A 23,820-nucleotide genomic window follows, 5' to 3' on the forward strand; every position below is an offset into this window, starting at 1 on the left:
TCTCTTTTTCTCATTCAGTATTCTTTATCTTATGTTTGCTTTTTTCTTTTTTTTTTTGTAGACATTAAAATACATATCAAAAACACCATGCAGGCACCAGAGTCCTGAGATTGTTAGAGAATTTCTCACAGCAATGAAAAGCCACAAATTGACCAAGTAAGTAAAAATTATCTTAAGTAGGAAAAGAATGACACATAATGAAAATGATAGCTTATAAAAGCCATCCTCAGCAACTCTGTATTTATCTTTAGTTAGAGTTTGAATTATAGTTAACACACAATGCTCTTTTAAAGTAGGATCATGATATTGTAGATGAGACAGTTGAGACTTAGACATAGGGATCCTTCTAGAGCCAGGAACAGAACTTAGTGGGTTTTTTAAATCTCAAAATATTTTTTTGAGTCCCAGTTCTATGACCTGTCCCATCACCCCCTTGCAGCATTCAGACCAAATTAGTTGAAAAATGAGGTTCACAAATTAAAGTGCTTTTTATAAAGTTGATCACTTAAGTCATTTGACATTTGTGTTTGCTTGGGGCAAAAATGGCTTGATAATATTCTATCTGCTCTTCTAGTGCCTGATGACTTTCTTGAATAAGTTAAGCTTGTAGAATTAAAAACATCATTGAGAATTAGATCAGGAGTTTACATAAGAAGAAAACTAGCCCTGGTCTTTTAGAATTAATTCCAGAGCTGATAAATCCCAAAAGCTTTTGTCATTTCATTCAGGATAATCAATAATTTTCTTTTTTTTTTTTTTATTTATTTTTCCCCCAAAGCCCCAGTAGATAGTTGTATGTCATAGCTGCACATCCTCCCAGTTGCTGCATGTGGGACACAGCCCCAGCATGGCCGGAGAAGCGGTGCGTCGGTGCGCACCCGGGATCCGAACCCGGGCCGCCAGCATCGGAGCGCACGCACTTAACCGCTAAGCCACGGGGCCGGCCCATCAATAATTTTCTTTTGGAGGAACCATTTGCTGTTATTTCAGGCACCCAGTTGATACACTATCAGTAAACTAAGTGCACTTCTCCCCTTGCCTCTCTTCTCCAAATGAACTCTGAAGACAGACATCTTTCAAATGTGTTATCTGTGTGTGTGTGTGTGTGTGTATGTATATATTTTGTTTTAGTATTATTTTTAAAATTTATTTATTTATCTTTGGTGAGGAAGATGAGCCCTAAGCTAACATCTGTTGCCAATCCTCCTCTTTTTGCTGAGGAAGATTGGCCCTGGGCTAACATCTGTGCCCATCTCCCTCTACTTTATATGTGAAGCAATGTGTACATTGCGCCCGGGATCTGAACCTGCAAACCCCGGGCCACCGAAGTGGAGTGCACAAACTTAACCATTGTGCCACCGAGCCAGCCCTTGTTTTATTTTTTTATTTATTTTTTTTTTAAAGATTTTATTTATTTTATTTTTCCCCCCAAAGCCCCAGTGGATAGTTGTGTGTCGTAGCTGCACATCCTTCCAGTTGCTGTATGTGGGACTCGGCCTCAGGATGAACGGAGAAGTGGTGCCTTGATGCGCACCCGGGATCCAAACCCGGGCCACCAGCATCGCAGCGCGTGCACTTAACCACCAAGCCACAGGGCCGGCCCCTTGTTTTATTTTTAATTGTGGTAAAATACACAGAACATAAAATATACCATCTTAAATTTCTAAGTGTACAGTTCATTAGTGTTAAATATATTCACATTGTTGTGCAGCCGATATCCAGAACTTTTTAATCTTGTAAAACTGAAACTCTGTACCAATTAAACAACTCCCCATGTCCCCCTCACTCTAGCCCTGACAACTATCATTCTATTTTCTGTTTCTATGAAATTGACTACTCTAGATACCTCATAAAAGTGGAATCATAGAGTATTTGTGTTTTTTAAAATATCTGATTGTTGCTTAATGATTTTTTGTTTCACCATTTTAACCAATTTTAAGTGTGCAATTCAGTGACATAAGGTACATTCACATTGTTGTAATACAGCCATCACTGCTATCCATCCACAGAACATTTTCCATCTTGCAAAACTGAAACTCTGTACCCATTAAACAATGGCTCTCCATACTTTTCACCCTCTAGCCCCTGGCAACCACCGGTCTGCTTTCTGTTTCATGAATTTGACAACTCTAAATACCTCATATGAGGAAATCATATAGTATTTGTCTTTTTGTGACTATCTTATTTCATTTAGCATAATGTCTTCAAGGTTGATCCATGTTGTAGCATGTGTCAGATTTTCCTTCCTTTTGAAGGCTGCACAGTATTCCATTTTATTTGTATACCACATTTTGTTTATCCATTTATTTGTCGATGTATACTTGGATTGCTTGCACCCTTTGGCTATTGTGAATAGATGCTGCTATGAACATGAGTATACAAATATCTCTATGAGACTTGTGTTCAGTTTTTTTGAGTGTATACCTAGAAGTCAAACTGCTGGATTATACAATAATTCTATTTTTAATATTTTAAATAACTGCCATACTGTTTTCCATAATAGCTGCACCATTTTACATTCCCACAAGCACTTTGTGAGGGTTCCAGTTTCTCCACATCTTCGTCAACACTTGTTATTTTCTGGTTTTTTGATGATAGCCATCTTAATAGGTGTGAAATGGTATCTCATTGTGGTTTTGTTTTGCATTTCCCTAATGATGGGTGATGTTGAGCATCTTTTCATGTGCTTATTGGCCATTTGTAATCTTAATTGGAGAAATATCAATTCAAAATTCTTTCCCCATTTTTGAATTGGGTTGTTTCTTCTTTCATGTTGAGTTTTAGGAGTCTTCTGTATGTTCTGGATCTTAACCCATTATCAGCTATATAATTTGCAAATATTTTCTCCCATTCTGTAAGTTGCCTTTTCACTCTCGATAGTGTCCTTTGACGCACAAAAATTTTTAATTTTGAAGTCCAGTTTGTCTATTTTCCTTTTGTTCCCTGTGCCTTTGGTGTCATATCCAAGAAATTGCTGTCAAATCCAATGTCATGAAGCTTTTTCCTTATGTTTTCTTCTAAGAGTTTTATACTTTTATCTCTTATGTTTAGGTGTTAGATCCATTTTGAATTAATTTTTGTGTGTGGTGGAAAGTAAGGATCCACCTTTATTTTTTTTTTGTGGATATCCAGTTTTCCTGGCACCAATTGTTGAAAAGCTTGTCCTTACCCATTGAACAGTCTTGGCCCTCTTGTTGAAAATCATTTGACCACATACTGGAGGGTTTATTTCTGGGTTCTCTATTCCCATGGGTCTATGTGTCTTTGTTTATGCCAGTATTACACTGTTTTGATTACTGTAGCTTTGTAGTAAGTTTTGAAATCAGGAAGTGTGAGACCTCCAACTTTGTTCTTCAAGGTTGTTTAGGCCATTTAGGGTCTCTTGGGATTCCATATGAATTTTAGGATGGATTTTTCTTTTTCTTTTTTTTCATTTATTTATTTTATTTTATTTTTTGTTTGTTTATGGCAGTAACATTGGTTTATAACATTGTATAAATTTCAGGTGTACATCATTGTACTTGTGTTTCTGCATGGATTACATCATGTTCTCATGTTCACCACCCAAATACTAATTCCAGTCCATCACCACACACATGTGCCTAATCATCCCTTTCGCCATCCTCCCTCCCTGCTTCCCATGGTAACCACCAACAATCTCTGTCTCTATGTGTTTGTTTGTTGTTGTTATTATCTACTACTTAATGAGTGAGATCATATGGTATTTGACCTTCTCCCTCTGACTTATTTCACTTTGCATAATACCCTCAGTGTCCATCCATGTTGTCACAAATGGCTGGATTTCATCGTTTCTTATGGCTGAGTAGTATTCCATCGTGTATATATACCACATCTTCTTTATCCAGTCATCCCTTGATGGGGACTTAAGTTGCTTCCAAGTCTTGGCCATTGTGAATAACGCTGCAGTGAACACAGGGGTGCATGTATCTTTGCGCACTGGTGTTTTCACGTTGTTTGGATAAATACCCAGCAGTGGAATAGCTGGATCGTGTGGTAGTTCTATCCTTAGTTTTTGAGGAATCTCCATACTGTTTTCCATAGTGGCTGCACCAGTTTGTGCTCCCACCAGCAGTGTATGAGAGTTCCCTTCTCTCCACATCCTCTCCAACACATGTTGTTTCCTGTCTTGTTAATTATAGCCATTCTGACGGGTGTGAGGTATATCTCATTGTAGTTTTGATTTGCATTTCCCTGATAGTTAATGAAGTTGAACATCTTTTCATGTGCCTGTTGGCCATCTGTATATCTTCTTTGGAGAAATGTCTGTTCAGGTCTTTTGCCCAGTTTTTAATTGGGTTGTTAGTTTTTTTGTTGTTGAGATGTATGAGTTCTTTATATATATATTTTGGAGATTAACCCTTATCAGATATATTGCTTGCAAATATCTTCTCCCAATTGTTAGCTTGTCTTTTCATTTCGTTGACGGTTTCCTTTGCTGTGCAGAAGCTTTTTAGTTTGATGTAGTCCCCTTTGTTTATTTTTTCTATTGTTTTTCTTGCCTGGTCAGACATGGTGCTTGAAAATATGTTGCTAAGACTGATGTCGAAGAGCATACTGCCTGTGTTTTCTTCTAGAAGTTTCAGTTTCAGGTCTTACATTCCAGTCTTTAATCCATTTTGAGTTAATTTTTGTGTATGGTATAAGGTAATGGTCTACTCTCACTTTTTCGCGTGTGGCCGTCCAGTTTTCCCAGCATCATTTGTTGAAGAGACTTTCCTTTCTCCATTGTAGGTTCTTGGCTCCTTTGTCAAAGATTAGCTGTCCATAGGATGGATTTTTCAATTTCTGCAAAGAATGCTATTGGGGTTTTGATGGGGATTGCATTGAATCTTTAGATTATTTTGGATAGTACTGACATCTTAACAATGTTAGATCTTCCAATCCATGAAAACTGGATAGTTTCTATTTATTTGTGTCTTTAATTTCTTTCACAATGTTTTGTAGTTTTCAGTATATGAGTCTTTCACCTCCTTGGTTAAGTTTAGTCCTTAAGTATTTTATTCTTTTCAATGCTATTGTAAATGGAATTGCTTTCTTAATTTCTTTTTTAGATTATTCATTGTTAGTGTATAGAAACACAACTCTTGTGTGTTAATTTTGTGTCCTGTAACTTTGCTAAAATTGTTTGTTCATCCTGACAGTTTTTTCTGTGGAATTTTTAGATTTTTTCTACATACATATCATGCTGTCTTGAACAGAGATAATTTTACTGCTTCCTTTCCAAATTGGATGCCTTTTATTTCTTTTTCTTGTCTAATTACTCTGGCTAGGACTTTCATTACTATGTTGAATAAAACTCGTGAAATCAGGCATCTTTGTCTTGTTACTGACCTTAGAGGAAAAGCTTTCAACCTTTCACCATTGAGTATGATGTTAGCTGTGGGTTTTTCATATATGGTTGAGGTGGTTTTCTTCTATTCCTAGTTTGTTGCATATTTTTATCATGAAAGGGGTTGAATTGTGCCACATGCTTTTTCTGCAATTGAGATGATTTATGTGGGATTTTTTCCCTTCATTTTCTTGATGTGGTGTATTATGTTGATCAGTTTTTGTATGTTGGACCATCCTTGCATTCCATGAATAAATCCCACTTGGTTATCATGTATAATCCTTTAATATGCTAGTATTTTGTTGAGGATTTTGCACCAATATTCATAAGGTATGTTGGTGTTTAGTTTTCTTGTAGTGTCTTTGTCTGGCTTTTGTATCTTGGCCTCATAGAATGAGTTAGGAAGTATTCCCTCCTCTTCAATATTTTGGATGAGTTTGAGAAGGATTGGTGTTAATTCTTCTTTAAATGTTTGCTAGAATTCACCTGTGAAACCATCTGGTCCTGGACGTTTCTTTACTCTGAGGTTTTGGACTACTGATTCAGTCTCCTTACTGGTTATAGGTCTGATCAGATTTTCTATTTCTTCATCATTCAGTCTTGGTAAGTTGTGTGTTTCTAGGATCATATGTACAAATTTCTGAGGGAAGATTATTTACTTGTTACCCAAAGTCATTCTGTTCTTTGGTATGTTAAAAGCTTTAAGGAGGATTCACTTGAAAAGGTCGGTGGATCATAGAAGATCTTCCTTATTGGAAGCCAGTAAAAATTATACCAAATTGAACCAGGGAAGTTTCATATCTCCACCTTACAATGACAATAACTTCCATTTATTGAGCCCATTTAGTGTTCCATGCATTTAACATTCTCATTTAATTTTAATTTTCACAACAACCTAGTGGACTGCTGCTGCTATATAGACTGTACTGCAAATGAGAATATCTGTTTTGAGTTCATTACTTTAGGTTTCTAGCTTAACTTTTCGCTTTTTGGCTCTCTTTGCTTTTGACTCCTGAATGATAAAGCACTGTTATTCTACCCGTTGTGATGAAATCATTTCATTCCAGCTAATGTAAGTCAATCAATCTGTCACCTCTTTGAGTTATTTTTTCTCCAAACACTTTTAATGGGGTAGAACAAGATGCATGAAAGGTCACTTTGTGAGAGTGCCTAAAGGTGTAGTCAATTCAAATCATTAGTTTAGTCTGAATTTTATTTTTTTTATTGTGAAATTTTTGTTGTACATTATTGTTTATCAGTCACCATATAAGTGCATCCCTCCACCCCTTGTGTCCACCCCCCACCCCTCTAGCCCCTGGTAACCACCAAACAGTTCTATCTGTCTCTGTTTTGGTTTATCTTCCACATATGAGTGAAATCATGCACTGTTTGTCTTTCTCTTTCTCGCTTATTTCACTTAACATAATACCCTCCAGGTCCATCCATGTTGTTGCAAATGGGACGATTTTGTCTTCTTTTATGGCTGAGTAGTATGCCATGGTATATATATACTACATCTTCTTTATCCAGTAATCAGTCAAGGGACACTTGGCTTGCTTCCATGTCTTGGCTATAGTGAATAATGCTGCGATGAACATAGGGGTGCATAAGCCTCTTTGGATTGTTGATTTCAGATTTGTTGGGTAGATACCCAGTAGTGGGATAGCTGGATCATAAAGTATTTCTATTTTTAATTTTTTGAGGAATCTCCACACTGTTTTCCATAGAGGCTGCACCAGTTTGCATTCCCACCAACAGTGGATTAGGGTTCCCATTTCTCCACAGCCTCTCCAGTATTCGTTGCTTTTTGTCTTGGTGATTATAGCCATTCTAACAGGTGTAAGGTGATATCTTAGTGTGGTTTTGATTTGCATTTCCCTGATGATTAGTGATGTTGAGCATCTTTTCATGTGCCTAGTGGCCATCTGTATATCTTCTTTGGAGAAGTGTCTGTTCATTTCCTCTGCCCATTTTTTGATGGGGTTGTTTGGTTTTTTTGTTATTCAGTTGTGTGAGTTCTTTATATATTGTGGAGATTAATCCCTTGTCAGATATATGGTTTGCAGATATTTTTTCCCAGCTGGTGGGTTCCCTATTCATTTTGATCCTGGTTTCATTTGCCTTGTAGAAGCTCTTTAATCTGATGAAGTCCCACTTATTTATTCTTTCTTTTGTTTCCCTTGTCTGAGTAGACACGGAATTCAGAAAGATCCCTCTATGGCTGATGGCGAGTAGTGTACTACCTATATTTTTCTCCAGGAGTTTTATAGTTTCAGGTCTCACCTTCAGTTCTTTGATCCATTTTGAGTTAATTTTTGTGTATGGTGAAAGAAGATGGTCTACTTTCATTCTTTTGCAAGTGGCTGTCCAGTTTCCCAGCACCATTTATTGAAGAAACTTTCCTTTCTCCACGGTATGTCCTTAGCTCCTTTGTCAAAGATTAGCTGCTCATACATATGAAGTTTTATTTCTGGACTTTCATTTCTGTTCCATTGATCTGTGTGTCTGTTTTTGTACCAGTACCATGCTGTTTTAATTACTGTTGCTTTGTAATATGTTTTGAAGTCAGGGATTGTGATTCCTCCAGCCTTGTTCTTCTTTTTCAGGATTGCTTTAGCTATTCGTGGTCTTTTGTTGCCCCATATGAACGTTAGTATTCTTTGTTCTATTTCTGTGAAGAATGTCCTTGGGATTCTGATGGGGATTGCATTGAATCTGTAGATTGCTTTAGGTAGTATGGACATTTTAACTATGTTTAATCTTCCAATCCAAATACGTGGAATATTTTTCCATTTCTTTATATCATCATTGATTTCACTCAATAATGTCTTATAGTTTTCATTGTATAGGTCTTTCACTTCCTTGGTTAAATTTACTCCTAGAAACTCTTTTTGTTGCACTCGTAAATGGGATTGTCTTCTTGAGTTCTCTTTCTGTTAGTTCGTTGTTGGTGTATAGAAACGCAACTGATTTCTGTACGTTGATTTTGTACCCTGCCACTTGGCTGTAGTTGTTGGATTCCTTAGAGTTTTCTATATATAAGATCATGTCATCTGCAAACAGAGAGTTTCACTTCTTTGTTGCCTATTTGGATTCCTTTTATTCCTTTTTCTTGCCTAATTGCTCTGTCCAGAACCTCCAGTACTGTATTGAATAAGAGTGGTGAGAGTGGGCACCCTTGTCTTGTCCCTGTTTTCAGAGGGATGGCTTTCAGTTTTTCCCCATTGAGTATGATGTTGGCTGTGGGTTTGTCATATATGGCCTTTATTATGTTAAGGGGACTTTCTATACCCATTTTGTTGAAAGTTTTTATCATAAATGGATGTTGGATCTTGTCAGAAGCCTCTGCATCTATTGAGGTGATCATATGGTTCTTATTCCTTGTTTTGTTAATGTGTGTATCACATTGATTGATTTGCGGACGTTGAACCATTCCTGTGTTCCTGGTGTAAATCCTACTTGATCATGGTGTATGATCTTTTTAATGTATTGCTGGGTTCAGTTGGCCAATATTTTCTTGAGGATTTTTGCATCTATGCTTATCAGGGATATTGGTCTGTGGTTTTCCTTCTTAGTATTGTCTTTGTCTGGCTTTGGTATAAGGGTGATGTTGGCCTCGTAGAATGTGTTGGGAAGTGTTCCATCTTCCTCTATTTTTTGAAATAGTTTGAGAAGGATAGGTATTAAGTCTTCTTTGAATGTTTGGTAAAATTCTCCAGAGAAGCCGTCTGGTCCTGGACTTTTATTTTTTGGGAGGTTTTTGATTACTGTTTCAATCTCTTTACTTATGATTGGTCTATTCAGGTTCTCTATTCTTGTTCAGTTTTGGGAGGTTGTATGACTCTAGTTATTTATCCATTTCTTCTAGATTGTCCAATTTGTTGGCATATAGTTTTTCATAGTATTCTCTTATAGTCTTTTGTATTTCTGTGGTATCTGTTGTAATTTCTCCTTTTTCATTTCTAATTTTATTTATTTGAGACTTCTCTCTTTTTTTCTTGGTGAGTCTGGCTAAGGGTTTGTCAATTTTGTTTATCTTCTCAAAGAACCAGCTCTTTTCCTTCATTGATCCTTTCTACTGTTTTTTTAATTTCAATTTCATTTATTTCTGCTCTGATTTTTATTATTTCTCTCCTTCTGCTGACTTTAGGCTTTGTTTGTTCTTCTTTTTCTGATTCTGTTAGGCAGTTTGAGGTTGCTTATTTGGGCTTTTTTCTTGTTTGTTAAGGTGGGCCTGTATTGCTATGAGTTTCCCTCTCAGGACTGCTTTTGCTGCATCCCATATGAGTTGGTATGGTGTATTTTCATTTTCATTTGTCTCCAGATATGCTTTGATTTCTCCTTTAATTTCATCAGTGATCCATTGGTTGTTTAGTAGCATGTTGTTGAGTCTCCACAGCTTTGTCACTTTCCCAGTTTTTTCCTTGTAGTTGATTTCTAACTTCATGGCATTATGGTCTGAAAAGATGTTTGTTATGATTTCAATCTTCTTAAGTTTATATAAGCATGCCGTGTTTCCCAACACATGGTCTATTCTTGAGAATGTTCCATGTGCGCTTAAGAAGAATGTGTAATCTGCTGTGTTTGGATGGAGTGCTCTGTATATGTCTATTAAGTCCATCTCATCTAGTTTTTCGTTTAGATCCATTATTTCCTTATTTATTTTCTGTCTGGATGATCTGCCCATTGATGAGAGTGGGGTGTTGAGATCCCCTACTATTGTTGTGTTGTTGTTAATATCTCCTTTTAGGTTTGTTAATAGTTGCTTTATGTACCTTGGTTCTCCTGTATTGGATGCATATATATTTAAAAGTGATATGCCTTCTTGGTGGAGTGTCCCTTTTATCATTATATATGGCCCCTCTTTGTCTCTCATTGCCTGTTTTATCTTGAAGTCAACTTTGTCTGATATAAGTATGGCAACACCTGCTTTCTTTTGTTTGCCATTGGCTTGGAGTATTGTCTTCCATCCTTTCACTCTGAGCCTGTGTTTTTCTTTAGAGCTGAGATGTTTCCTGGAGGCAGCATATTGTTGGGTCTTGTTTTTTAATTCATCCCACCATCTGTGTCTTTTGATTGGAGAGTTCAGTCCATTTACATTTAGGGCTTGTTGTTGTTATTTTATCGTTCTTTTTCAAGTTCTTTTGCAGTTCTTTTGTTTCTCGTCCCGTATGTTTCAGACTACCACTTTAGTTTGGTAGTTCTGTATGGAGATTCTCTTAGTTTTCTCTTTCTTTATTGTGTGTGATTCTGTTCTGATTATTTGGTTAGCGGTTACTATGAGGTTTGTATAAAATAATCTCGTGGATGTGATAGTCCATTTTTTGATGGCCTCTTATTCCTTTAGACTAAGTTGATTCGATCCCTTTCTTTTTCCCCTTCTACATTATTGTTGTCACATCTTATTCCTTCTTGTGTGGTGAGTTCATGTTTAACATGATGAGGTTATATTTATGCTTGTTGCTTACCTTCCCTTGATCTTTGGTTTTATATTGTTTACTAATCTGTTTTAATAGAGGACTTCAATTTTTCTGGTTTTGTCGACCTGTTTTCCTCCTTGTTCACAACTTTGAATCCCTTTCTCTTTTTTTCCTCAGGGATGAGGGCCCTCTTGAGCACTTCTTGTAGTGGGGGTCTTGTGGCAATGACCTCCCTTAGCTTTTGTTTATCTGGCATAGTTATTATTTCTCCATCTTATCTGAAGGATATTTTTGCTGGATACAGTATTCTTGGCTGAAAGTTTTTGTCCTTCAGAATTTTGAATATATCATTCCACTCTCTCCTAGCCTGTGAAGTTTCTGTCGAGAAATTGGTTGAGAGCCTGATAGGAAATCCTTTGTATGTTATTTTCTTTGCTAGCTGCCCTTAATATTTTTTCTTTATCGTTGATTTTTGCCGGCTTTACTACTATATGCCTTGGAGAGGGTCTTTTCCTGTTGATATATTTAGGAGATCTATTTATTTCATTCATTGGTATTTCCAGCTCCTTCCCCAGATTTGGGAAGTTCTCAGATATTATTTCTTTGAACAAGTTTTCTGCTCCTTTTTCCCTGTCTTCTGCCTCTGGAATACCTATAATCCTGTTGGATTTCCTAATTGAGTCGGATGTTTCTCGGAGAGTTTCTTCATTTCTTTTTAGTCTTAGTTCTCTTTCCTCCTCCATCTGGAGCATTTCTGCATTGCTGTCCTCGATATTGCTAATTCTTACCTCCATATTGTCAGCTCTGATGCTTAAGGCTTCCAGATTTGTCTTTATCTCCTCTGTTGTGTTTTTCATCTCTAAGATTTCTGATTGGTTTTTTTTATAGTTTCAATCGCTTTTGTGAAGAAAATCCTGATTTCATTGAATTGTCTGTCTGTGTTTTCTTGTATTTCATTAAGCTTTTTTATGATGGCTATTTTGAATTCTCTGTCGTTAAGGTTATACATTTCTGTGCTTTCTGGGTTGACTTCTGGGTGCTTGTCATTTTGCTTTTGGTCTGGAGATTTAATATATTTTTGCATGGTGCCTGTTGGTGTTGGCTTACTTTTCCTCATAGTGAAAATATATGGTCACAGTTTCCTCTTGCTGCCACTGGGTGGGGGTCAAGGGCTGTGTATTCTGGCCCACCTCAATCCACGGGCACTCTCGTTGGCCCCTGGCTGATCTGAGGCGTGGGTGAGTGGAGGCTGCTGAGGGGGAAGCATGGGAACAACTGGAGCTGGAGCGTGGGAACAGCTGGGACTGGAGGGCAGGTAGGCCGAAGCAGCTGGGGCTCTGGTGCAGGTGGGTTGAAGCAGCTGCAGCTGAAGTGCCACTGGGCCAAAGAAGCAGAAGCTGGAGTGCCACTGGGCCAAAGAAGCTGGAACTGGAGTGCACTGGGCTGAAGAAGGAAGAGCTGGAGCGCCGCTGGGCCAAAGAAGCTGGAACTGGTGTGTGCTGGGCCAAAGAAGCTGGAACTGGAGTGTGCTGGGCCAAGGAAGCTGGAACTAGAGTGCGCTGTGTTGAAGAAGGAGGAGCTGGAATGCCGCTGGGCTGAGGAAGCTGGAACTGCAGTGCGGTGGGCCAAAGAAGGAAGAGCTGGAGCGCTGCAGGGCCAAAGAAGCTGGAACCAGAGTGCGCTGGGCCAAAGAAGCTGGAACGAGTGCGCTGGGCCAAAGAAGGATGAGCTAGAGCGCCGCTGGGCAAAAGAAGCTGGAACTAGAGTGCAGTGGGCTGAAGTTGCTGGCACCAAGTCAGCTGGAGCCTGAGCACAGGCCAAGCTGAAGTAGCTGGAGCCAGGGGGTGGGAGGGCAGTCAAGCCGAAGGAGCTGGGGCCGTGGCACAGTGGAGCTGGGGAAGCTGGGGCCGTGGCGTGGTGGAGCCTGAGCTGCCCCTGCCTCTGGTGCAGGGGCGCAGGCTTGCCCTGCTGCTGATCGGGTCCGGGCACCTGTGGGCTGCTGCCTGCGGGGGTGGGGTGTGGTCACGCATGCTGCCCCTGCTGGTGGGGCCCGGGCGCCTGAGTGCCGCTGCCTCTGGGGATGGGGCTGAGCCGAAGTGCCGCTGTACTGAAGCGCTGGTTGGGCGGGCCAGGTGGGGGAGGGGTGCTTACTTTTGCCTCCCCCATCTCAGAGATTTCTCGCCTTGCTGTCGCTATCTGCTCTCCTGAGGGGCTAGCTTGTTGAAACTACGCTCGCAACAGTTCCGCTCCCTCCGTAGGGGTATACCTATGGGCTGTGAGGGGTCTTGGAGAACGCTGTTGTTCACACGGTGAGCTGCCCCTCCCCCTCCTTTGGGAGCCGTGTGGTCTCAGTCTCTGGGTCGCAGTCCTTGGGGAAGGAAAGGAGCTCCTCTTACCTCCTTCCACTTACTCTTGGGATTCCAGCACCTCAGTCCTCGGGTGTACAGCTGCCTGGGTGCCTCAGATGTCCCCTGTGTTGTGTGAATAGCTTCTGTTGGAATGTCAGTGTCCTTTTTTTGTGTCTTAGAGGGGGAGAGTTCAGTGGGAGAAGTTCACTCCGCCATGATGCTGACGTCACTCAGTCTGAATGTTTTTTGACCATTGCAACCTTTAATGTTGATAAAAACAGACTTGAAATAGGTTGTATTTACAATGACGAGAGCAGTAACTGAATCCTCACTGGTGTTGTGGCTTTGTTGCCTGCCTTAGGTACAACCCTCATAGCTAATAATTGTGGTGTTTGAAGTTGTTGAGTGTGCCTGGCCTTTTCTTGTAGCTGAAAACCATTTTAAGAAGTGCATATAATCAGATGGTTCAGAAATTGGAGGTTAGCTCAGAGAATAGGCTAACTTTCAATGGGAATGTTTCTATAGAATATGAAGGAAAGGAAAGGTGAGAAGAGAGCATGTAAGTTTAGGAGAATTAAGGTTTTGACTGTTTTATATATAGTGCCTCACTTAATCCTGACAACCAACTCAGTGTTTTACAGATGAGTGAACTGAGCCTTAGATTAGTTACATACGTGCCGCCAAATCAGGCACCTAGTAAGCAGTAACCCAGTAGTGAATTCTTCCAGCATAACCACAGTTTCACATAGTTTTTCTGAGAAAGCTAGTAAGTGTGTGTATCAAGATAGTAGACCCAGGGGCCACCGGCCAACCCCGGTGTGGGTTAAGTGCACCCACACCACTTCGGTGGCCCAGGTTTCACATGTTCGGATCCCAGGCGTGCACCAACGCATGGCTTGTTAAGCCATGCTGTGGCGGCGTCCCATATAAAGTAGAGGAAGATGGGCATGGATGTTAGCCGAGGGCCAATCTTCCTCAGCAAAAAGAGGAGGATTGACATCGGATGTTAGCTCAGGGCTAATCTTCCTCAAGAAAAAAAAATATATATATAGTAGACCCAGTGGGCCCTTTGGGTGTCCTTGCTTGGGCATTGAGAAGGAGCTTTTTCTTCTAGGGGAAAAGAATAGAGCTACTCCTTTCCAACAGCCAGGCAAGGGAATTTTTCACCCTTGAAATCTTAGAATTAACTCTGGACTTATATAAATATTCCTTTTAAAATGATTTATCATGTCATTAATATGCAAGCAATTTGTGTATATTACAGAACAGTTCCATCACTCCCAGAAATTACCACATTCTATCCTTTTGTAACTAATTCCTTCCCCACATCCAGTGCCTGGCAACTGATCTGTTTTCTTTTCCTATAGTTTTGCCCTTTCCAGAAAGTCATATAAATGGAATCATACAGTATATAGTCTTCAGATTGTGCCTTCCTTCACTTAGCATAATGCATTTGAGATTTATCCAGGTTGTTGCAAGTATCAGTAGTTTGTTCCTTTTTATTGCTGAGTAGTGTTCTGCTGTGTGGATGTACTGCAATTTGTTTATTCAGTCACCACTTGAAAGACATTTAAGATATTTCCAGTTTTGGACAATTATGAATAAAGCTACTATAAATATCTCATATGGGTTTCTGTATGAACATAAGTTTTCATTCTGGGTAAACACCTAGGAGAGGAATTGTTGGGTCATATAGTAAGAATAAGTTTAACTCTATAAGAAACTGCCAGACTCTCTTCTAAAGTGACTGCACCGTTTCGCATTTGCCTTAGCAATGTAAGAGAGTTCCACTTACTCCATATCTTTGCTAGTACTTGGAGTTTTTAGTATTTTTTATTTTAGCTGTTCATATTGGTTTGAAATGGTATCTCGTGGTTTTAATTTGCATTTCCTTAATAATGAGTAATGTTGAGCATCTTTCTTGTTCTTATTTTGCTTATCTTCTTTGATGAAGTGTCTATTCAAATATTTTGCCCGTTATTTTTTTGTTTTGTTTTGTTTTTTAGTTTTGAGAGTTCTTTTTATATTCTGGATATAAGTCCTTTGTTCAGTATGTAATTTGAAGATGTTTTCTCCAATCTATGGTTTGTTTGTTCATTCTCTTAACACATTCTCAGAGCAGAAGGTTTTAATTTTGAAGTAGTCAAATTTGTCTTTTCTTTTTTCTCTTATTCATCTTACTTGTGATGTTGTATGTAAAAACTCTGCCACTCCCAAGGTCACAAAGATTTTCTTTTATATTTTCTTATAGAAATGATCCATTTTGAGGGCATGGTGTGAGATATGGGTAGAGATTCATTTTTTGTGTGTGTATAGATTTCAGACGGTTTCAGTACCACTTGTTGAAAAGACCATCCTTTCTCCATTGAATTGCCTTTAGTTTTGTAAGAAATCTGTGGAGTCTCTCTTCATTCTATATTCTGTTCCATTGATCTATGTATCTGTTCTTTTGCCAGTACCACACCGTCTTGATCATTGCATCTTTATAAGTGTTGAGATCAAATAATGAGTTCTTCAACTTTGTTCTTCTTTTCCAAAATTGTTTTGGCTTTTCTAGTTCCTTTGCCTTTTATTTATTTTTTCCCCCAAAGCCCCAGTAGATAGTTGTATGTCACAGCTGCACATCCTTCTAGTTGCTGTACGTGAGACGCGGCCTCATCATGGCCAGAAAAGCGGTGCATTGGTGCGCGCCCGGGATCCGAACCCGGGCCGCCAGTAGCGGAGTGCGTGCACTTAACCGCTAAGCCACGGGGCCGGCCCCCTTTGCCTTTTATATAAATTTTTTAATTCAATTTTTAATTGCTTTTTTGCTTTTTGTTTTTGTTGTTGACCCCCTTCACCAGTTTCTCTCACCCTCACCTCCTGCCTCTGCAGATGAACCACTTATCTGTTCTCTGTATCTGTGAGCTTGGGTTTTTTTTTTTTTTTTTTTTTTTTTAAAGATTTTATTTATTTTATTTTTTTCCCCCCAAAGCCCCAGTGGATAGTTGTATGTTGTAGCTGCACATCCTTCTAGTTGCTGTATGCGGGACTCGGCCTCAGGATGAACGGAGAAGTGGTGCCTCGATGCGCACCCGGGATCCGAACCCGGGCCACCAGCATCGCAGCGCGCGCACTTAACCACCAAGCCACAGGGCCGGCCCTGAGCTTGGTTTTTGTTGGTTTGTTTTTATTTTTTAGATTCCATATATGAGAGATAATACAGTATTTGTCTTTTTTTGTCTGACTTATTTCACTTAGTGTAATGCCCACGAGGTCCATCTATGTTGTCACAAATGGCAAGATTTCATTCTTTTTTATGGCTGAATGATATTCCATTATGTATATATGCCACAATCTCTTCATCCATTCATCCATCGATGGACACTTAGGTTGTTTCCTTATCTTGACTTTTGTAAATAATGCTGCAGTGAACATGGGGTGTATTTTTTCGAGTTAGTATTTTTGTTTTCTTCAGATAAATACCCAGAAGTGGAATTGCTAGATCATATGGTAGTTCTATTTTTAATTTTTTGAGGAACCTCCATACTGTTTTCCATAGTGGCTGCACCAGTTTACATCCCCACCAACAGTGCACATATATAAATTTTTGAATCAACTTGTTGATGTCTAGAACAGATCTGACTGGGATTCTGATTAGGATTGTGTTACATCTGTAGGTAAGTTTTGGGGGAGAATTGATATCTTATCAATATTGAGTCTTACAATCCATGAAAACAGTGTATCTCTCCATTTATTTAAGACTTGAGTTTCTTTCATCACTGTTTTGTAGTTTTAAGCATACAGATTCTGCACAAATTTTTTTAGATTTATACCTGTGTATTTCATAACTTTTGGTGCTATCATAAATATTATTGATTTCCAGATGTTCATTGCTAATATAGAGAAATGCAACTGAGTTTTCTGTGTTGATCTCATGCCATACAACCTTACTAAATCCACTTACTAGTTCTAGGAGCTTTTTTAGTATATTCCTTTGGATTTTTCTATGTAGACAATCATGATATTTGTGAATACAGGGAGTTTTATTTCTTTCTAATCTTTATGCCTTTTATTTCTTTTCCTTGCCTCATGCACTGGCTAGGACCATAATGTTAATGTATGATGTTGAATAGTAGTGGTGAGAGCAGACATTCTTACCTTGTGTCTGTTCTTAGGGGAAGGCTTTCAGTTGTTCACCATTAAATATAATGTTAACTTAGGTTTTTCATGGATGCTCTTTATCAGGGTAGGAAGTTTAGTTTGCTGAGATTTTTATCATGACTGGATGTTGAATTTTGTCAGTTGTTTTTTCTCTGTCTATTAAGATGTTCATGTGGTTCTTGTTCTTTAGTCTTTAAAAATTTATCTTTTTGCTCTTAGGCTGTATCTTTTTAGTTTTTAGTGGTTGCTGTAAAGATAACAATATGCATACCTAACCATTTATGGTCCAGATAGAGTTAATATTTTACCACTTTGGGTAGAATGTATGTAGATCCCTTTATCTTCTCCCTTTTATATTATAGTTGTCATATTTATTACATCTACATACATTGAAAATAGTATTTAGCAGTATCTTAACATATACTTTCTGTACTCTACATATTTTAAAGAGCTTAAAAGGACAAAAATAGTCTTTTATGTTTACCCAGAATTTTACTATTTCTTTTGCTCTTCATTCATTCCTTAAGTTCCATGTTTTCTGCTTATCATTTACTGCAGCCTGAAGAACTTCTTTAGCACTTCTTTTAGAACAGGTCTGCTGGCTACAAATTTTCTTAGTTTTCTTTCAACTGAGAATGTCATTATTTTCTTTCATTCAATAATTTCATTATTTTCTTTCATTTCATTATTTTCTTTCAACCCAGTGAAGGATAGTTTCACTGGGTGGAGTGGTCTTTTCTTTTCATTACTTTGAAGATGTTATTTCAGTCTCCTCTGACTGCTGTGGTTTCTGATGAGAAATCTGTGGTCATACAAATATATAATGTGTTATTTTCCTCTGCTTTCAATATTTTTTCTTATCTTTGGCTTCAAAAATTTGATTTTCTTTTTTTTTTAGTCTGTCTTGGCTGAGCTGCTTGATTACATACATTTTTGTTTCTTACCAGATTTGTGAAGTTTTGGACCGTTATTTCTTGAAATATTTTTTTCTACCACAATCTCTTCCTCCTTTCTTTCCAGAACTCCAAAAACACAACAGTTAGAACTTTGATAATTGTCCTACAAGTCCTCAGCGCTCTGTTCTTTTTTCTTTTTTGACAAGGAAACTTTTTATTAACATTTCCCAAACAATCTATATGTTCATCTCCCTCAGCTCCTTTATTGGAGCATGTCTGACCCTAATTATTATTTTTTTTTTTTGTGAGGAAGATCAGTCCTCAGCTAACATCCATGCCAATCCTCCTCTTTTTGCTGAGGAAGACTGGCCCTGAGCTAACATCTATTGCCAATCCTCCTCCTTTTTTTCCCTTTTTCTCCCCAAAGCCCCAGTAGATAGTTGTACATCACAGTTGCACATCCTTCTAGTTGCTGTATGTGGGACGCCGCCTCAGCATGGCTGGACAAACGGTACGTCGGTGCGCACCCGGGATCCGAACCTGGGCCGCCAGTAGCAGAGCATGTGCACTTAACCACTAAGCCACGGGGCTGGCCCATGTCTGACCCTATTGACACAAAAAACTTTGGATAATAGAAACACAAGTAGGGGATCAGGAGTTGGGGAAGAGAAGAAAATGATGCATCACTTTTCTTCTAGATCTACTTTGGTTCTTATAAAGATAGAGATCTCAGACTATAGAGGTTATATGTCTTTATGCTTGCAATTTCAGCTAGACTGTACCTTCCCACGTGACTGTATTTTTTCCTCATCAGTGGCTCCTCTGTAGACTATTTATCAATAGAGTCTACAGAGCAGTCCTGTCTAGTAGAACTTTCTGCAGTAATGGAAATATTCCTCTGCTCTGTCCTACACAGTAGCTTCTAGCCACATGCATCTATTTATCATTTGAAATATGGCTAGTGCAACAGAGGAACTGCATTTTTAGTTTTATTTAATTTTAATTAAGTTTAAGTATTAATAGCCACCTGTAGTCGGTGGCAGGCATGTTGGACAGTGCCATTTTATAATATAGTCATGCATTGCTTATTGCTGGGGATAAGTTCCAAGAAATGTGTCATTAGGCAATGTCATGTAAACATTGTAGAGTGTGCTTACATAAACCTAGATGGTATATCCTACTACACACCTAGGCTATATGGTACTAATCTTATGGGACTCCCATTGTATATGCGGTCCGTCATGGACCAAAACATTGTTATGTGGCACATGACTGTACCTCCTTTTGATTGACTTGATTTCACAGCTATATACAGAATTCAGGTGGCCTTTTATGTCCTTTGCTGAATGATTCTAAAGCTTGAATCACTGATCTTTTCCTGAGGGAAAAGTGAAAAGGCCATCCTCAAATTTGATATCTCTTCTATGGCCTCCTATATACTCCCCACCCCCTATGGTGGCTGAGTGCTTCCAAAGGCATTTCAGCTCTTGCATCATCAAGGCTTGTCTTTGAAACCCCAGAACAGAGTATCTGGTTAGCTAGATTCTTAGAAATTTCTGTCAAATCAGAACAGCCATTCTACCTGAATGACTCCATTGGCTGGATTCTTATTGAGAGGTGAGAGAGTCAGAATTTGGAGCCAAAAGCCTTTAGAAATCATGAGACCCAGTGTTTTCCAAGCGTGGTGCAGGAAATGCCATGGTATATGAGATGATTTTAGGTGGTACAATAATGTACTTTGATGTGCTATTTTATTTTAATTTCATTAGTTAAACTTATTTTAATGTGTCCTATTGAGTTAATATTTGCATGGTATATCATTTTCTATTTCCTTTGTCTTTTGTGATACTGCCCATATCTACTCAGTGGCACAGTCGGGAAATGGCATGGGGAAAGTGGATTACTTTTCTTTTCAATTTTTTTAATTGTGGTAAAATATATATAACATAAAATTCACCATCTTAACCATCTTTAAATGTACACAGTTCAGTGATACTAAATACATTCATAATATTGGACAGCCATCACTACCATCCATCTTCATAACTCTTTTCATCTTGCAAAACTGAAATGCTATACCCATTAAGCAATAACTCCCCATTCCCCTCTCCTTCCAGCCCCTGGTTTAACATCCTAAAATTATAACACTCTAATTTGAATTTATATTAGCTTAGCGTCGATAACATGCAAAATCTCTGCTTCTTTACAGCTCCATCCCCATCCCTTGCAGTTGGTGATATAACAGAATTACATCTTTATACATGTTTGTGTGCCCCAAAACATAAACTGATAATTATTTTAAATTATGTAGAAAACAAAAAGTGGAGTTACAAACTGTTGTTACAATAATACTAGCTTTTATAAGTGCCCATGTGTTTACCTTTATGAAGATCTTTAATTGTTCATACAGCTTCAAGTTACTGTCTAGTATTCTTTCATTTCATATTGCAGGACTCTGTTGAGCATTTCTTCCAGGGCAGGTCTAGTGATAATGAACTCCCTCAGCTTTTGTTTATCTGGGAATGTCTTAATTTCTCTCTCACTTTTGAGGGACAGTTTTGCTGAATATAGGATTCTTGCTTGAAAGTTTTTCTTTTAGCACTTTGAATTTATTGGCCCAATGTCTTCTGGTCTCCAAAGTTTCTGATGAGAAATCTGCTGATAATGTTAATGAGGATCCCTTATATATGACAATTCGTTTCTCTCTTGCTTTCAAGATTCTTTGTCTTTTGAAAGTCTGATTATAATGTGTCTCTGTGTGAGTCTCTTTGAGTTCATCTCACTTGGAGTCGTTGAGCTTCTTGAATGTTTATATTCATGTGTTTCATCAGTTTGGGAAGTTTTCAGCCATTATTTCTTCAAATATTCTCTCTGCCCCTTTCTCTCTCTCTTTTCTTTCTGGGACTCCCAAAATGCATATGTTGGTCTGCTTTATGGTGTTCCATAGATCCCTTAGGCTCTGTTCACTTTTCTTGAATCTTTTTTCTTTCTCTTCCTCAGATTCAGTAATTTCCATTGTCCTGTCTTTAAGTTTGCTGATTCTTTCTTCTGCCTGCTCAGATCTGCCTTCGAATCCCTCTAATGAGTTTTTCATTTCAATTATTGTACTTTTCAGCTCCAGAATTTCTTTTTGATTTCTTTTTTATTTCTTTCTTTTTCTTTTTTTTTTTTTTGTGTGTGAGGAAGACCAGCCATGAGCTAACATCTGTGGCCAATCCTCCCCTTTTTGCTGAGGAAGACTGGCCCTGGGCTAACATCCCTGCCCATCTTCCTCCACTTTATATGGGAGACCGCCACAGCATGGCTTGACAAGCAGTGCGTTGGTGTGCGACCGGGATCCAAACCCCAGGCCACCACAGCAGAGTCCGTGCACTTAACCACTATGCCACCGGGCCGGCCCTTTATTTCTATCCCTTATTGATATTTCCATTTTGTTCATACATTGTTTTCTTGACTTTCTCCACATCTTTCTTTAGTTCTTTAGGCATCTTGAAGACCATTGTTTTAAAGCCTTTGTCTAGTAGATCTGCCATCAGGTCTTTTTCAGGGACATCTTCTGTTGCTTTACTTTTTTCCTTTGAATGGGCTGTACTTTCCTGTTTCTTTCTATGTGTTGTGATTTTTTGTTGAAAGCTGGACATTTCATCTAATAATGTGGTAACTCTGGAAATTAGATTCTCTTCCTTCCACAGGGCCTGCTAGTTTTTGATACTGTTTTTTTATTATTGTAGGCTGGCTCTGTACCAAGGATCAGCCTGTAGTATAAACTCAAAGTCTTCCCTGAGCTTACCCCTTTCCCTAGACATGTGCACTCACTTTCTAATTTTCCGTGTATATGCAGTTGTTTTTGAATGTCCTAGCCTTTAGTGTCTGAGCTTTAGGGAAAAGGAAAAAATGAAGGGTGGAGAAAAGAGCCCTTTAAATCTCCTAGAAGTCACTTCAGCTGGAGGTGGAGGGGCTTTCAGTGATGAGGGGGGTGCAACAATGGCCACTGACCCTTTGCCTGCAATCAGAGACAGCAATCAGTGATTACAGCAAAGATCCTGATATTTGGAGGACAGGGTCCTTTTTGCCCTCTCTGGCTTCCACAAGCTGTGTGCAAGCTACTTCAGGAACAGATGCACAGCTGCCTGCCACTGGAGTTGGAGGATGGGTAGGTGCCACTGTGCTAAGATCTAAAACTGAGCAAAATTAACTGAAATATACCTTCCAGGCTTTCCCCTGGAAATTCCATGTCTTTAGTAGACTCCAGATTCTCCTAGTGCAGTTGTTGTCTAGATGGGAAGATAGATTTCTGGTACTTCCTATTCTGCCACCTTCCCAGAATCATCTCTGTTCTTTTTTTTTTTTTTTAATTAAGACTTGATGTTTTTAGATCAGTTTTAGGTTCACAGCAAAATTAAGGGAAAGATACAGAGATTTCCTGTATGCCCCCTCCCCCACACATGTGTAACCTCCCCTATTATCAACATGTCCCGTCAGAGTGGTAAATTTGTTACAATCAGTGAACCTACATTGATACATCATTATCACCCAAAGTCTGTGGTTTACATTAGGGTTCGCTTTTGGTGTTCTGTGGCATTCTGTGGATTTGGACAAATGTGTAATGATGTGTATCTACCATTATGGTATCATACAGAGTATGTTCACTGACCTAGAAATCCTCTTTGCTCCACCTATTCATTTCTTCCTCTCCACCCATAATCCCTGGCAACCACTGATTTTTTTACTGTCTCCATAGTTTTGCCTTTTTCAGAATGTCATGTAGTTGGAATCATACAATATGTAGTCTTTTCAGATTGGCTTCTTTCACTTAGTAATATGCATTTAAAGTTCCTCCATGTCTTTTCATGGTTTCATAGCTCATTTCTTCTTAATGCTGAATAATATTCCATTGTCTGAATGTGCCGTATTTTATTTATCCATTACCTACTGAAGGACATCTTGGTTGCTTCCAAGTTTTGGCAGTTATCAAAAAAGCTACTATAAACATTTGTGTCTAGGTTTTTTGTCAGCGTAAGTTTTCAGCTCCTTTAGGTAAATTCCAAGGAGTGTAATTGCTGTATCATGTGGTAAGAGCATGTTTAGTTTTGTAAGAAACTGCCAGACTGTCTTCCAAAATAGCTGTACCATTTTGCATCCCCACCATCAATGAATAAAAGTTCCTGTTGCTCCACATTCTTGCCAGCATTGGGTGGTGTTAGTGTTCTGGATTTTGACCATTCTAATAGATGTGTAGTGGTATCTCGTTGTTTTCATTTGCATTTCCTTGATGACATATGATGTGGAGCATCTTTTCATATGCTTATTTGCCATCTGTATATCATCTTTGGTGAGGTGTCTATTCAGATGTTTTGCCCAGTTTTTAATTGGGTTGTTTTCTTATTATTGAGTTTTAAGAATTTGTGTATTTTGGATAACAGTCCTTTATCAGATGTATCTTTTGCAAATATTTTCTCCCAGTCTGTGGTTTGTCGTCTTCTTTTCTTGATGTTGTGTTTCATGGAGCAGATGTTTTTAATTTTAATGAAGTCCAGTTTATCGATTATTTTTTTCATGGATGGTGCCTTTCGTATTGTATCTAAAAAGTCATCACCATACCCAAGATCATCTAGATTTTCTCCTATGTTATCTTCTAGGAGTTTTATAATTTTGCATTTTAC

General features: G+C 38.6%; 1 protein-coding gene across 5 annotated transcripts in view; it reads left to right on the top strand.

Moving 5' to 3' along the window:
* The window catches only part of CRCP (CGRP receptor component), a 55,909-nt gene that overhangs the window by 15,709 nt on the left and 16,380 nt on the right, over positions 1-23,820 (top strand). For all 5 annotated transcript variants that reach the window (XM_014794613.2, XM_087417397.1, XM_087417398.1 and 2 more), the window contains one exon: positions 62-156. In XM_014794613.2, coding sequence (XP_014650099.1) covers positions 62-156 — 95 coding nt within the window. The remainder of the gene's footprint in view (positions 1-61; positions 157-23,820) is intronic.

Source organism: Ceratotherium simum, chromosome 26 (genome assembly GCF_057802395.1).
Source record: "Ceratotherium simum simum isolate JZ-2026a chromosome 26, ASM5780239v1, whole genome shotgun sequence".
Lineage (NCBI taxonomy): Eukaryota > Metazoa > Chordata > Mammalia > Perissodactyla > Rhinocerotidae > Ceratotherium > Ceratotherium simum.